Here is a 17382-nt window from a genome sequence, read left to right as displayed (position 1 = left end):
GGTGGCTCAGCCAGTTAGCATCCACTCTTGGTTTTGGCTCAGGTCATGATCTCTGGGTCCTGGGATCAAGCCCCGCATTGGGCTCCATGTTCAGCAGGGAGTCTGCTTAAGGATTCTTTCCCTCTCCTTCTGCCCCTCTCCCACCACCCCCAAAATAAATACATAAATCTTTAAAAAACCAAAACTACTCTTGGTGATTTTCATGTATACTAAAGTTTGAGAACCACTTTCTTTGGAAGCACAACTAAACCACTCCAATCAAAGGACAATCTACTCCTGAGAAGGGAAGAGAAAGATGTACCTTCTTAACAGCATATTTCAGACTATTAAAGGAGTTCTCCCCTAGAACTAACCTAACTTCTCATGTAGCATACACTCATTTCTTCTTCTACAGAGGGGATAGAGGACTTTTGGTTACTACAAGCCAATATATAACTTTTCTTGGGACCATTAGACATCAAGTACTCTTCAATCTTCTCCTTGCTCCTTTTACCTTTATTTATAATCACTTAAAACTCTCCATCATCCTTGTCAAGCTCCAGAATAAAATACCTCATTTTACCATTCAAATAGATTAAAATACACTTTGTCATTGAGCCATAGAAAATAATGCCACAAAACCTAGGTCTCTTATATTCCACCTCTGTTTTAAAGTACATGTACTTCTAAAATAAAAATCAAATTTTAGGTCTGTCATTTCAAGATATCTTGATTCTTCCCCCTCATCCCTGTTCTTCCTTAAAAAAAAAAGTTTTAGTTTATTGTAAGGTCACTAAGTATTTCACATATATTGCATTAAACATTCTGATCCTCATTTGCCCTATTAAATTAGAATTGACCAGATGGATATTCCTCTGACTCTCTCTCCTGAGCAGGTTTTAGTTAATTAAAAATGATTATTTTTACTACATATTTTATATATTGGCCAGATGTTACCTGTGGTCATTTCTGGAAAGGATCATTTCGTGGTGGTTATAAAATACGTATTTTCCTTTGGGACGCCAGACTCTTGAGCACGATCAGGAAAACAAATGTGGAAATTGATTTCACCTCATACCTTTTTCTTAGTGCCAAGGTGGCCATAATGCTTCATTTCCTTTGAAAGTATGATCTATTCAAATTCTTTCTTCTATCTCCATTCTGGCTCTATTTATGTTGCATCAAAAAATTATCAGGTTGGTAGAAGAAAAATTAATATTGGTACTAGCAGTGTAAGTTGTTTTTTAAAAAAAACAAAAAACTGATTTGGTTTCTCTAGATGTGGTTTGTGTAAGACATCTACACACGGCCTAGCAAACTGTTCTGCTCCATCAAGACAGAGACTCCGTGCACAGAGGATGAGACTTCCAGATAGGATTTCTAACAGTTCCTGCTTTTATACAGGTCTCCTTAGAAGCTATTTTTCATGGAAACTAATTTGCCTAAATTTCCTGTTAGCGCTGAAATAATCTAGAATGAGGCAAAGATACTGTAATTATGAAACTGTTTTGTGATTGCACTAGTCATTTTTTCTCCATTTGTAGACAAACCAGAATCCAAACAACCCCCTTCTCAGTTTTGTCCTTAAAAAAATAACAAACACAATAAAGCAACATGCAACTTTTTTTTTTTTAATTTCAGTTTTCGAGGTCACCCCAAATTCGGAAAAGTCTAATGGATGGAATTAACCACATCATCACCTGGGCTAGATTTAGATGGTTGGTCTCTAAAACACCATTTAGAGGACTTTTTTTTTTTTTTAGATTTTGTTTATTTGAGAGAGAAAGCATGAGTTGGGGGGGGAGCAGAGAGGACAAGCAGACTCTGGCTGAGCTCAGAGCCCAATGTGGGGCTAGATTCCACAATCCTGAGACCATGACCTGAGCCAAAATCAAGTCAGAAGCTTAACTGACTGAGCCACCCAGGTGCCCCCAGAAGACTCTTATGAGGCAAAGTGAGTCATTTCGAAGTCTGAATTTCACACGCTGACAAACATAATGTTAGGTGCAGGAGGGTGTATAAACAAGAAACTTTCAATTCCAAAGCCCTGGCTGTTTTGTACAATATTTCACGGCCAAACTATGGACCCAAGTTCTGGTCTCAGCTCTGACTTTCTACATGGTCTTACGTAAGTGACCTCCCTACATTCGGTTTCTTTTCTTACATAAAGAATGTTAGTCAGAAATATATATTCTCTAAAGTCTCTTTAAGCCCCCAAATTATATGATTTGTTGTTTAAAAAGTAACTTTAAGGACTAATATGCTTTATTGAGCAACTGGGACAATTGGGGTGGGGGTTGCTTTATTAACTTAGAAGACACGGCCCTCATTTTCTGATCGTATAAAGCATCTGCTGCCTATGTTCTGAAGTACACAGTTCTGCTTGTAGTAAATCACAGTCACCTTGAAAATGATCTCTTCCTCTTATGTTTTCATAGCAATCAACATTTACTAGGGTCTTCCTATTAAAGTCATCTGTGTTACATTTGATTTCGAGAGCCAGGTAAGGGGCAGACATTGATGATGAAGAGCCTGATAGTTCTTGGAATAAATTGTCCCCCAAAATATAAGATTACGTACCTTCAGATCAGGCCATGTTCATCAGCCTCTAATAGGTTGGACGGACTCACAGTCTTAATTTCCTATGTGAACCTATAATTGTCCGCAGGGGTCAATTTCAGTGGATGCCTCATATAAATTAGAATTGAAGATAATGATGCCTGTTCACTTGATCAACTAAAATGACCAGCTGGGTTTAATGGGAGGAAAACAGAAACCCCTGTGAAATTGGAATAGCTTCAAAGGTGAGAGAATGTAATTATTTTTCTGCAAAGTTTCTTCTCCAAGGGTGACTGGCCATTGTGCCGTGGGCACCTGGGCTGCCATGTTATGAGAGTAGATATGACATTCGGAGCTACTGACCGTATCCAAAGGTGTAAGTCAAGAGTCAGCTTTCTGCTAAGGGAATGGGGAAAGCAGGATTTCTTCTCCCTTCTTATTTTAGTCATTTCATTTACAGTTGGAGAGGTGCTTTAGGGACCTAATTGATTCCCAAGAGGCAAATTCTAATTTAGATTGCTACAAAAGTGTTTTCTCTTTATAGCCATAAAACATTTTCTAGAATTTGTTATAATTATCCTTAGGGTAATGTAATTTTAGGTCTGAAAGGACCTTGATAGCACCTGCCCAACCCCTCTCTTTTACAGATGAAGAAGCTGAGGTCCAGAGATGTGAACGGACTGAACCAAGGTCATAGGGCTAGAAAAAGGAAGAAGCTGGCTACCATCCCACAGTCAGAAGGTGTAACCAATACAGATGCCCAGTCTGGGATTTCCCACTTAGGAGTAGCTGGAGACTAGCTCCATGAAAATCCCCATTTAAGAAAACGTATGTTCTAGGGGCACCTGGGTGGGTCAGTTGATTGGGCGTCTGCCTTCGGCTCGGGTCATGATTCCAGGGTCCTGGGATTGAGTCCCGCATCGGGCTCCCTGGCTCTGCGGGGAACCTGCTTCTCCCTCTGCCTCTCTCTCTCTCTGTCTCTCATGAATAAATAAATGAAATCTTTAAAAAAAAAAAGAAAGAAAGAAAAGAAAACGTAGGTTCTATCATGTGGGAGAGTTGCTAGCAAGCCAAACTGGCAGACGGGGAACACTGGGAGGGACAGGGAGGCAAGGAATGAGTAGCCCACAAAGCAGATGACCGTTCCCCAGAGCAGACAGTAAGCTCTGATGATGAGCCTGTGTGTGCTGAGGGACAGTGGTGCACCCCCCCGGGTGACTGCACATATTCGGGAGCCAGACTGGGCCTGGGCTTGATTCTTGACTCTGCCGGTTGTGAGCTCTGTGATCTCTGACAAGTTGCTTCAGCTCTCTGTGCCTCAGTCCCTTGTCTGTATAAAAGGACGATAATATCAGTACTGACTGTTACAGGGATTAAATAAATATTAAATACACTGATCTATGTAAAGAGCTTAGCATGTATTAAGTGCTACATTAGCGTTGGCTGTTTTTCCCCCTATTCACTATGCCAAAAAATCTTAAAAGTTTCAGGATATATACGTAAGTTGTATTCATTAATAGTGTTCCTGAGGTGCTTTATGATATAAATATGCAGACTCTACTAGACAGACTCAGAAAGTCATTGATAAAACCTCTTTCTGTGTTTAATGGATTATTTTTCATTTGGTGTTGTTACAATTTAAAGTGGTTTTTTTTTTTCCAAAAAAATAAACTACAGAGATTTTTTTATTTAAAAAATGCAATAGCCATAGTATCATGTATCAACGACAGGAGTTTCATTAGCAAAACAATTAATAAGAGAGCATATCTGTTGCAAAAATTAAAGACAGATTTTCATGGCAGGAAATTAGTGCCAAGTCAGTGACTCCTGAAGTCATCAGAGTATGGCCAGCAGCTCAGGGATGCTATGTTTTCTCTCGCTAAAGGCACGTTTCTTGGGCAGTTTAACGTTTTTTTTTGCCCCTTAGAATTTATTGCTGTCAAAGCTATCATAATATTTTACTCAGAATTCTTAAGAGAAAATCTTCACAAAATTAACAATACAGATCTTCAAGTAATTAGGACTATTCAGAGGCACCTGAAAAGAATACCATGTATGGATTAGTTGTTTTTTTCTTTTATTCTTTGAATTAAATTCAGTGAAAATTTTAAGGGGGAAAAAAAAGTCAGTTATCTATTCATTCCCTCATGTTTTAATTAAATAATTTTAGCAATTACGTAGAAAAACACATTTTACATGTTGCTGTAAAGTACTTTTCTGGAACTGGTCGCTGATTTAAGACATCGGAAGATCATGATAGGCTGCATATCTTCCAGTAACGTGATGGTAAATCTGTGAGGAAAACCAGAGTTTAGTTAATTAATAATTATCATGTATCATATATATCAATTAATAATTATACTATTAAATAATTAATAATTATAATTAATGTTTCCTTATAAAGCCCCATATTATTATGCATTTCCGCAGACTCTCCATTCAACCCACTTCAGGTGGAGGTTTGCTTGGACGAAAGCAGAAGTTTGGGTGTGATGAGGTAAATCAGATGAGTTTTTTTCTCTAGCTCTCATAGCCCAATAGGGGATTTTTCGTTTCTTTCTCAAAAACTCACTTGTCAATTTGTCCCAAGGACAATGGATTATTACACACCTGCCTCTCGATGTCCGAAAGCAGAGTACTGGCACCTATTCGAAACAGTTCTGGTGTCAGCCATTCATCTCCCAGCTCTTCCTTCACGAGAGAGAGCCAAGCAAGGGAATCCTTGGCATTGCGGATGCCTCCTGCTGGTTTAAAGCCTACCTATAAGGAAAGGTGGGAAAGAGAGCAAGGTCTAATGTTATCGGAGTGCTTTAAAAACCGGACCTGCATGGGGGCGCCTGGGTAGCTCAGTTGGTTGAGCTTCTGACTCTTGGTTTCAGCTCAGGTCATGATCTCAGAGCTCTGGGATCCATACCCTCGTCAGGCTCCACACTCAGCACAGAGTCTGCTGGAGAGTCTCTCCCTCTGCTCCTCCCCCTGCTCATGCACACTCTCGCTCTCTCTCAAAACTAAATAAAATCTTTAACAACAACAAAAAATGGTACTGTGTTAGTACAGGGTCTCGATTCTCTTTCTCTCTTTTTTTAAAGTCTATTTCACTTCATCCAGCAAAAGAGCTTAGATCACTGACTCCCGCCCATTCACGCTACAAAATGACTTTTCCAAGATTAATGGGAAGAGTGTCACTGTTTCTGAGGAGACACTAATGAGCGTTAATAACCCTCATTAACATTGCACTTATTGAAAAGTCATAAACCTCAACCATCTAGACTATAGCTGTGAACCGGGGATAAACAAGAGAGGTGTCAATAACTAAGAAAAACAGATCACAAAAGCACATCCATTCTACATTTCTATAAGTAAGCCTGTCTAGTCGCCTCTAAGCCCTTCATCCTGAGGTGCAAAAGACACATACATGTATTCAAAGTAAGAGAAGAGAATCAGGGAGGCCACACTAACCAAACTGGCAGCAATCAGAAAGGAGTGTTGACAGTTATTTTCATCAACTTAAGTGTAGGGACTTTTTTATAAGTTGTAAGTGGAAAGAGTTCTATGAAGCAGCCAGACCAGTTAAATAAGCACAGTAGAAAAAGACAGTGTAGGAGCTCTTCACAGTTCAGTTGTCTTTGAAGGTGAGCATAAAACAGCACGACTCAGCCCATATCTGATGTTCACAAATGATGTCCCTGAGTCCATTAGAAATGGATAAATGTGTTCTATAAACAGTAAAACCTGTTTATCTGGATTTACTTGTCTCAAGAACTTGAATCCAGTAGAGGAGAGACTCTAGAGACAGGAGCAGTCGAGAAAACACTGCATAGCCCAAGTACTAAAGCTCAGGCATTCGAACACTAAGAGCCGTTAATTCGATGGGTAGCCCCAACACGGGGTTTATGGCTAACAGAATGCTAGAGAAGGGAGACAATAAATGAATGGTCCCATAATTAATCCAAGCTGGAAACCTCAGGGTTAACCTGGACTCCACGATTTTCCCCACCACACCACACCCAATCAACAGTCCAGTCCTACCGATCTTCCCTCCCTAACTTCTGTATCTCCCCCCACCCCCACACACACTTCTGCCGCTTTCATTTAGACCCTCACTAGTTCTCATTAATACCGGTCGGTCTCCTGACCGGCTTCCCCGCCTCAGTCACTCATTACCACATGGCTATGCAGCAGCTGTACACTGATCCTAACCCTATCTGCCTATTACCCAGGAGCCCAAGTGGCTCTGAAAGACTGCGGGGGCACGGGGAGAGTGGGGGAGATAAACAGGATGAGATTATTTATTGAGAAGAGGCCCCCAAAATCAATTAGCTGATATTAGCATACATGTTAATCATAAGCGCTTTTCTGTCAATTAGACTGTGCTGCATATAGATTTTTCTATACAGTTCAGTTGTGTCAGCAAGTCTGTTTGGCAACGTTTCTAAAAAGAGGTTCTAGCATAAGTTTATCCTTTTTTTTTTTAAGGGAGAGAATATGGAAAACATAAATCTGCAATGAAATCAGTTATGAAATATTAAACCTCTGCCGCTCAGAGTGACACTAAGCATGGTCTGGAAGACGGCCCATCACATTTTAAAACACCCCTTAAATCAATGATGTAGAAAGTTTACAGTCTAAGGGCTGCCCAGGCAACTTGTCAACAACCTGGAAGGATGCACCTGATTTGCAGACATATACACAGGTCCTCACTATGTGAAATCACATGTGATTAAAATGAATATGATTTGACTTGCATCTGTCTGTTTCGTAATAAAACTGGGATGAACTTTATTATCTGAGGAAAGGGTCATTACCATTAAAAAGAAGTACTGAAAGAGAGCAAAAAAGTCCCTTCTTACTATACTCTGGCCTAGAATATTGAGCACTTAAAACTTTTATTGAAATTCTTTGCTTGTTGTCTACGAGCTCTCCTGGGAAGGGACTTGTTCATTTTGTATCCCTGTTAACATAGGTTAACATGGCACACAGTTAACTACTCAATAAATGTTTGTTGAGAACACAACAGGATTGGGTCTCCAATGGTGAGTTTTAATCCTGACTACAGAGCTTATGAAACATATAGATGCCTGAGGATTACCTCTCACCTGGAAGTGCTAGGGATGAGGGCCCAGGCATCTAGAAGCGTAAAAAGCTGCACATTTATTTTATTGTACTTCGGCGGAAAATAAGAACCACTGGTCTAAAAATGGTGGTGGTCTCAGCTGATGGGACCAAAGATAGAGTTCTCTTTTTGACGGCTAAACATTTTTTTATTTGGATCAGTGCAGAAAGGCTACCAACAAAGAGGTTACTCAAATGGAGTCAACTGTCATATGTAAGGTCACAGTAGCTATCTTTCCTATTTGTACTTTTTTTAAGAGAGGAAGTTATTCTGAAGGAGAAAATTCTGGAAGGAGTTCATTTCCTCTCAAACCCAGTACATTCTAAAACTGGTCTCCAGTTCCTAAAATGAACCGAAGATACAGTCACATATAAAGTCATCATATCTAGTTGGCGAAGGATTAAAGGTCTTTTCTGGGTTTCCATTTGGCAGAAATCCAGAGATTGGTTTTAAAAGATGCCTTCTGAGGAAGGGACAGTCTCATTAAACAAACAAACAAACAAAAAAAAAACTACCTTTCTCTCCAATGATGTAAAAAAAAAAAATCCTTTGAGATAATTTGCAGCTAAACAAGCAACTTGAAGTGAAAAGGAAAATCCAAACTCATTTTAAAAAACCTCATACACATTTTTCTTTTTAACTTCATATGTTTCAAAAAATATGTATTATTTTTCAAAAAGCTGACAAAAGCTAGCACATACCCTCCTCAGCTTAACAGTCTTCCAAAGAGCACATCCAACTGCCATAAAACGCAAAAATGGATATTTAATTCAAGAGCTATATAACGTCTAGCTACCTTTTCCCTGCTGTTTCACAGCATTTCATTATTTTGTTTAATAAGTTCATCTCCTCGAGAATTTTCTCTTCACCTCATATTATTAAAAGTAATAAGTTTTTCTGGACCGGGGGTTTCCCAACAGAAAAACCAATTTATGTGTGTCCTTCAATAATGACAGGAAAAGATTATTTCCCATTATATTGCATACTTTTCATATCACCACCACAGCTTATCATTCAATAAATGTTACTCTGCAATTCTTTCCATTCCTCAAGGAAGTTTAATTTCTGCATTAACCTGTTTTCGCTGGCCAACGCCTTACCAGAAAGCCTCTGTGTTGTAGCAGAATTAGTTCGTTAAAGAACCCATTTAGGAATCTCTTGTCAGTGATAAAATTGTCTTCAGTTAATAAAAGGACATAAAGTGAGTTTACATCTTGATCACACATACCTACTCCCACACTCACACTCACTTTCTGTTAATCGCACATTTTTCTCCATGAATGTGTTCTTTTGTAATGAAAGGTAAATTAAACATTTATCTTCATAAAGGTAACTCATTCACACCTTCTGCATATAAAGACAGTTTCTGTGGCTGTAACTAGTATTATAAATAACATTATCTTTACTCTGAAGAAAGATTTGCTGGCAATAATATACCTTGTTTCCAGTTTTCCAGAAGAAATCTCTAATGGCCCGTAGCATTACTATAGCTACCGGGAAAGTGGCATTTACTGTTTCTTTTCCAGTAGAGGTCTTAATAAAATCTGATCCTAAAACAAAAGGAAAAAAAAAAAACCTCTGTGTTAATTAAAAACTTACTTCTTACACTTCTTAGTCAGTAAAAGAAATGAGCTATGTAAATTTTTTTCCGGAGGAACATAACTTTATTTTTCGTTAGTTATTTGAAAAAGGAAAAACAAAATCTGTCTTTGAAATAATTCTGTCCATACTTCCCCCTCCTCATTACTATAAGATGAATGAAATTAAGAACCAATTGGGTTCTCACTGATTCTTGGGGCTCCTGGCTCCATATTTCCTTTTTTAAGATTTTTTTTTTAAGTTTTTTTTTTTAATTTATTCATTTGAGACACAGAGATAGAGAGAGAGAGAGAGAACATGAGCAGGGGGAGAAGCAGAGGGAGCGAGAGAAGCAGGCCCCCCGCTGAGGAGGGAGCCCGATGCGGGGCTTGATTCCAGGACCCTGGGATCATGACCTGAGCCGAAGGCAGACGGCGCCCCTTGGCTCCTTATTTCCATATCATCAATGAAAATCAAGTTGGTTTATTTAATGCATAACTGAGATGAATAATACAATGTTATGCCCCATGCTTAATATCATATATCATGACACTTTACTACAAAACTGGAGTGCCCACTCATTTTCTTGCGCTTGATGGGAACTACACAGTACAGCTGTGACGACACAAGAAGAATGATTTGTACTGCACTGCTCATTAATGAAAGCACTGTGTCTTCCAGCAAGATTAGGAGTTTCACAAAAGACATCATGCTATTTCATAACCTACAAATACTTCAGACAACTCTCTGTCTCTCACATGTATCTTAAACCTATTGATGTAGTTTAACAGAATAGCACAAGGAGACAAATGATAATAATAGTTAAGACTCACTGTGTGCTATGCTCTATTCTAGGTGCTTTACAAGTAACAACTCAGTCATTCCTCACAGCAACTGTATAAGGTAAGTACTAATATCCCCATTTTAAAAGATGAAACTGAGATACAGAAAGGTTAAATAACCTGCTTGGGGTCACAGTAGTAAGTGAGGGGGGTAGAATTCTAACCAAAGAAATACAGCTTAACCAACAGACTATAGTGTCTCCAAGAAACTTACCCAGGGTGACAAAGTCAGGTAGCCAAACAGAGATTCCATCTTTCATGTGGTTACCTAGCCCTGACATGCTCAATATGCGGACCACAGACCAGCAGCATGGGCACCACCAGGGCGCCTGCTAAAAATGCAGACTTAAGGGTTCTGTACTAGATTGACTGAAACAGAATTTGAATATAAACAAGGTTCCTAAGTGATTCCTGTGAAATTCACAGCCCTAGCCCACTGATTCTGTGGGACCATAGGTAAGGCTCATCTCTGAGATTCTCCCAAGGTCCATCAAAGAAGTGGTCAATAGAAGTGGGGGAAAGAAGGGGCTAAAATGTTCCCCTTTCGTTTCAAATGGAAAAGATACTTCCACAACTATTCTGTGGATGGAAAGGTTCAAATCAACACACCTTTAAGTAAAAACACTGTATGTAAGACATAGTGGAAAATAAAACAACAAATAATTGAAGCCCTTGCCCTCAAAAGCATACATTCTAGGTACAGATGGAGATGAAACATAAATCCTGGGTCATCATTTGATGAGCTAGCAGTCAGAAGATCTGGTTTCACCTCCCAAACTTTCATGTCTGTAAAATACATCTGAAAACTCTTAGTTGCTTCATAGCTTTAATTCCTACAAAGAATTAAAAGTGACAATCTATGTGAAAGCACTCTGAAAACTCTCAAGCATTTACAAATATAAATGGATCAAGGACTGAAGTAGGGTTTCAATATGTAAAAACATGACAGAAATTCTGATTTATGAAAGCAGGTCATCAGAAGCCTTTTGAGGTGAGGAGTCTGTAGGCCCACTGGAAGAATTGGAGACATTGTCATGCATGCATTCATCTACCAAATATTCACTGAGCGCTTACTATGTCTTTGAGTGCTTACTATGTCCTAGAACACTAAACAAAATAATAAAGTTCCCACCCTTGTAAGAAGATTTTCTAGAAGAAAAAGACAATAAGCAAATAAATATATAATAAATGTCAGGTGGAGATAAGTGTTATGAAAAAAAAAAGCAATGTAATGAGTTAGAGAGTGGCAGAGTTGGGGAGAGGTAGCTATAGTTAAACAGAGTTATCATAAAGGCATCTCTCAAGAGTAAAATTCAAATAGAGACTGAATGAAAGGAATCTGTGAAAAGAACATCCATAAGCAGGGAAATGGCAAATATGAAGGCCCTGAAGTAGGCATGTGCTAAACTGATTAATAAATGAATGAATGAATAGGATCACAGAACCAAGTCCTGCTCCCTATAACACCAGAAATAAGACAATCAAGGGGAAGAGGTTAAAGCCTCCAAACAGATGTAAGAGGTGAGGGGAACACCCCCAAAGAATTCACAATGAGACCATGATGTGCTTTCCTAAGGTGAGACATTGTCTTCTGAATCATTAGAAAGCTTTTGGGTACAACACCAGATATCATCTAAATTCTTTCAAGCACCCTAGAAGAGAAGATTATTACAAGTCCAAGGCCAAATTTGGAGACCTAAAAAAAAAAAAAGGTATGGTCACCTAAAAATCACACAATTTAAAGTTAACCAAAAGAGCCCAACTCCTTTGAAAGGGTCCAGAGTTAGGATAAGGGAGGAGACTCTCCTCCTAATATATTTGGGAGGAGCAGAACAGAACACCTATCATTAGAGCAACAAGAGTCTACACATTGACAGTAACAATGGCCTATACATCATGTATTTGTCCCCCTTTCTTGATTGTATTTTAAGCACATTTGAGGGCAGGTGCTGTATCTTTCTGTGAACTCTGTATCCCCAGAGCATGACAAACATGCAAGTCTCAATAGGAATTTTGGACGGATGGATGGATGGATGGATGGATGGATGGATGGATGGACAGATGAATGGATGGAGGGATGGCTGGATCAATTGATAGATGGACGGCCACAGCTACCAAGAAAAAGCAAACTACAATATTTCCCATCTTTAACTGACGAATGGGAAAGGGAAGACAGTTTTGAGTTTCATTCCAGTTCAGGTAACAAAACTGGACAGGTGGCTCAGAAGAATATATCATTTTATTTATTTTTAAGTAAATTTTAAATTTTAGAACAGAAGTAAAGCTACAGAAACATCAAGGTAGTACAGAGTTGTTTCCCCTATTATTAACATTTGTTACAATTAATGAAGCAATATAGATATATCACTATTAACCCAAATCCATACTTTATTTAGATTTCCTTAGTTTTACTTAGAATCCAATCTCATTCAGGATACTCTGATATGTACATTTATCATATTGCCATGGGTTCCTCTTGGCTGTGTCAGTTTCTTGGACTTGCCTTATTTTTATGACCTTAACAGTTTTGAGGAGTACTGGTCAGGTATTTTGCAAAATCTCCCTCAATTGGGACTTGTCTGACATTTCTCTCATAATTAAACTGGGGTTATGCGTTTGGGGGATGAAGACCATAGAGGTAAACTGCCATTCTCACCATATCATATCAAATATACCTACCATCAACATGATCTACCACTGTTGATGTTGACCGTAAGAACTTGGGAGGAAGTGTTTGCCAGGTTTCTCTATTGCAAAGTCACTTTCTTTTCCCTATGTTCCATACTGAACCCCTTGGAAAGAAGCCCTTATCTGCATCCCACACTTAAGGAATGAGGAATTATAATTTACCACCTTTGGGGGGAATAACTATATAAATTATGTGGACTTTTTTGCATGGGAGATTTGTCTCCTCTCCTTTACTTATTTACAATCATTTATATCAGTACAGACTCAAAGACACTTATCTTATACTTGGGTTTATAATCCAGTATTACTTTATTTCATTGCTCAAATGGTTCTACCTTTGGCCTCTGGGGGCTCTTTCAGTTGCTTCCTATATTCCTTGAACACACCTCCATCACGCAGAATTTTTGTTTTTTAAAGCACTTCCTTTGGTATTGCCAAATGCTCTGGGCTCATCTTTTAGGCTTTCTGCCCCACTCCTAGAATAAGCCATTTCTCCAAAGAGCCCTAGTTCCTCTTATTAGAGAATGGTATTAGAACCCAAAATCTTGGGGCTAGGTGTACTCATTGCTACTGCACGGTCTTGTTTCCAGCTCTCTCTGCTGACTAGCAAGGAAATCTGTGTATCCTAACCCATTTATATACACACATCTTTTAATAATTCCACATTTATCTATATCTATATAGATATAACTAAACATGCATAATACTGATGACTCCAACTCTGACCCATTACTGCATGGATCATTCCAGCCCTCTCCCCTTCTTTATCTGTAAACTCCCACCTCCCACTTCAATAGTGAGAAACCTAGCACTCACATTTGTCACCTCTTTAGTTAATTGTTCACATCCAGTATCTGCATACAGCGCTATCAGAAGTGTTACCTACACCATGGGAAACAACTTTTATCAACTACTGCACAGTGCTTATGTGCACTTTCCCCTGTCTTTAGCTTTATAGCCCACCCTCACTTATAGATTATTTATTTATTTGAGAGAGAGAGAGAGCAGGTGGAACGGCAGAGGGAGAGGGAGAAGCAGACTCCCCGCTGAGCAGGGAGCCCAGGGCAGGGCTGGATCCCAGGACCCAGAGATCATGACCTGAGCCAAAGGCAGATGCTTAACGGACTGAGACACGCAGGTGCCCAGCCCACCCTCATTTATAATGTTATATAGGTCACCATCTTTTTTCCTACCGCCTTCAGGGAGGCTGTTTCATATATTTGTAATACAGTTAGATTCTTTGCTCACAGAACACATTCTATCCTGGAATTCCCTGATCACGTAAACAATTTTTTTTTATTTGCATACATTAAAGTTCACCCTTTGTGGAGCTTCTAGTAGTTCTGACAAATGTACAGTGTTGCACACGCATCATTACAGGATCGCACAGAACACTTTCACCAAGATAAAAACCCGCATGTACCACATTTCCATCTTCCCCCACCCACGCCAGCAACCACTGATCATTTTACTATTGCAAGCTTTTGCCTGTTCCAGAATGTCATGTGTGGGAATCATACAGCCTTTCGGACCGCCTTTTCACTGAGCAATATGCATTTAAGGTTTACTCATGCCTTTTCATGGCTTTATAGTTCATTTCTTTCTTTTTTTTTTAGTTCATTTCTTTTTATTGATAAATAATATTCCATTGTATGGATGTACCCCAATTTGTTTATCAATTCACTATTAGGGGATATCTGGGTTGCTTCAGTTTTTGGCAATTACAAATAAAGTTGCTACAAACATTCATATGCAGGATTTTGTGTGGACATAAATTTTCAAATCAGTTGGGCACATACTGAGAGGGGCAAATGCTAGATTATATGGTAAGACCATATTTTGTTTTGAAAGAAACTGCCAAATTATCTTCCGAAGTAGCTGTATCATTTTGTATTCAATAGCAGTGAATGAGAGTTCCGGATGCTCTATATCCTCACTAGCAATTGGCGTTATCAGTTTTTGGATTTTATCCAATCTAATAGGGGTACATATAGATTACGTACATATTTTTGTTAGATTATACCCAAGTAATCAATTTATGGATTGCTCTTATAAATGATAGTTTTTTTGAATTTCAAATTCCAATTGTTCACACTGCTGGTAGATAGGAAAGAAAGAGACTTTTTATATTAGCTTTGTATTAGGCAACCTTGGTAAACTCAGTAGTTTTCAAGAGTTTGTTGGTCTGGGGGTGCATTTTCTCCACAGACATGTGGTCTGTGAACAAAGACAGCTTTATATCTTTCTTCCTGTATTAATTTCTTGTGGTGGTTGTAACAAATTATAACAAACTTGGTATCTTAAAACAACAGAAATTTATTTTCTCACAGTTCTGTAGGGCAGAAGTCCAAAATCAAGTTGTGAGCAGGGCTGCACATCTGTGGAGGCTCTAGGGGAAAATCTGTTCCCTAACTCGCCCAGCCTCTTAGAGCTGCCAGCATTCCTCGGCTGCGTCACTCAGACCTCTGCCTCCATCTTCACATCGCCTTCTCTTCTGGGTAGAAACTGCATCTTGCTCTGCCTCTCTCTGATAATAACATTTGTGATGGCATCTGGATTGGATAATCACTTCATCTCAAGATCCCTCATTTAACCACATCTGCAAAGACCCTTCTTCCCAAATGAGGTAATAGTCACAGGTCCTGGGGGTTAGGATATGGACATATCTCTGGGAGCCATTATTGGCCTACCCCACTTCCCAATTCGTATTTTTCTAATTTCCTTCTTCTGTCTTCTTGCACTAGCTAAGACTCTCCAGTACACTGTCGAATAGGAACATTCTTGGTTTATTCTTAGGGGGACTTTAGGGGAATAGCATCCCGTTTCTCATAAGTGTGTCAGCTAAAGTTTGTAGATGTTCTTTATCAAGCTAAGGACATTCCCTAGTATTCCTAGTTTGCTGAGAGCTTTTATTATAAATACATGTTAGAATCTGTCAAATACCTCATCTGTGTCCTTTGATATGACCATATGATTTTTCCCCTGTAGTGTATTGATATGGTGGATTACGTTACACTGAACCAGCTTGCATACCTGGAGTAAATCCCTCTTGGTTATGGCATGTATTTTTTTATACATTGTTGAGCTCATTTTGCTAATATGTTTTTGAGGATTTTGCACCTATGTTCATGAGTGATAGTGATCTATAGTTCTCCTTTCTTGCAATGTCTTTATGTGGCTTTGGTACTGGGGTAATGATGGTCTCACAGAGTGAGTACTCACCTTCAATTTTCTGGAAGAGATAGAGAATTGGTAATATTTCTTCCTTAAATGTTTAGTAGAATTCATCAGTGAAACCATCTTTAGCCAGTGCTTTCCTTTTTGGAAATTTTTAATTTTTCAATAATTTATTAAAGTATTAAATAAATAATAAAATTATTTTATAATATTCTAGAATTAAAATATAGTTTTATAACAGGTTACAACATACTTTATGTAAATAAATATGTGCTTATATATTATTATGTATAATATTTACAAACTAAATTAAATTAAAATTAAAATAATTTCTTTAATAGATATGGGCTTATTTGGATTATTTCTCCTTGCATATATTAATCCAACTTGAAAATTAACAATCACTTTAAAAGTGGTCTAAATGCACTAGTTAAAATCAGAGATTAACAAAAAACAAGACCCTTCTATATGCTGTTTATGAGAAATCGACTTTTTTTTTTTTTTAAAGATTTTATTTATTTATTTGACAGAGAGATACATAGTGAGAGAGGGAACACAAGCAGGGAGAATGGGAGAGGGAGAAGCAGGCTTCCCACAGAGCAGTGAGCCCGATGCGGGGCTCGATCCCAGGACCCTGGGAACACGACCTGAGCCGAAGGCAGACGCTTAACGACTGAGCCACCCAGGCACCCCTGAGAAATCGACTTTAAAAATAAATTTTTAGGGCGCTTGGGTGGCTCAGTTGGTTAAGCGACTGCCTTCGGCTTAGGTCATGATCCTGGAGTCCCGGGATCGAGTCCCACATCGGGCTCCCTGCTCGGCGGGGAGTCTGCTTCTCCCTCTGACCCTCCTCCCTCTCATGCTCTCTGTCTCTCATTCTCTCTCTCTTAAATAAATAAAAAATCTTAAATAAAAAATAAATAAATAACTAAATAAATAAATTTTTAGAAGGTTAAAAATAAAGAGATAGAACAGAATATAGAGCCCAGAAATGGATCCTCAACTCTATGGTCAACTAATCTTTGACAAAGCAGGAAAGAATGTCCAATGGAAAACAGACAGTCTCTTCAACAAATGGTGTTGGGAAAACTGGACAGTCACATGCAGAAGAATGAAACTGGACCATTTCCTTACACCACACACAAAAACAGACTTCAAATGGCTGAAAGACCTAAACGTGAGACAGGAATCCATCAAAATCCTAAAGGAGAACACAGGCAGCAACCTCTTCGACCTCAGCCGCAGCAACTTCTTCCTAGAAACATCGCCAAAGGCAAGGGAAGCAAGGGCAAAAATGAACTATTGGGACTTCATCAAGATAAAAAGCTTTTGCAAAGCAAAAGAAACAGTCAACAAAACCAAAAGACAACCGACAGAATGGGAGAAGATAATTGCAAATGACGTATCAGATAAAGGGCTAGTATCCAAAATCTATAAAGAACTTAT

At 38.7% G+C, this 17382-nt stretch overlaps 1 protein-coding gene across 2 annotated transcripts in view; it reads right to left on the bottom strand.

The window, feature by feature from the left end:
* Positions 1-1589: 1589 nt before the first annotated feature.
* The window catches only part of DERA (deoxyribose-phosphate aldolase), a 123392-nt gene continuing 107599 nt past the window's right edge, over positions 1590-17382 (bottom strand). Inside the window, exons 7-10 of one of the 2 annotated variants that reach the window (XM_081821301.1) lie at positions 9089-9201; positions 5149-5298; positions 4735-4830; positions 1590-3868 (exon numbers count right to left, since the gene is read on the bottom strand). In XM_081821301.1, the coding sequence (XP_081677427.1) occupies positions 4774-4830; positions 5149-5298; positions 9089-9201 (320 nt within the window). In that variant the 3' untranslated portion in view covers positions 1590-3868; positions 4735-4773. Of the gene's footprint in view, positions 3869-4123; positions 4831-5148; positions 5299-9088; positions 9202-17382 lie in introns of those variants that run through there. The other variant, XM_081821302.1, reaches the window with a different exon arrangement.

This window comes from Leptonychotes weddellii, chromosome 5 (genome assembly GCF_054177405.1).
Source record: "Leptonychotes weddellii isolate Sample4059 chromosome 5, ASM5417740v2, whole genome shotgun sequence".
Classification (NCBI taxonomy): domain Eukaryota; kingdom Metazoa; phylum Chordata; class Mammalia; order Carnivora; family Phocidae; genus Leptonychotes; species Leptonychotes weddellii.
The sequence above is the reverse complement of the archived record's forward strand: the minus strand, read 5'-3'. Positions and strand labels throughout refer to the sequence as shown.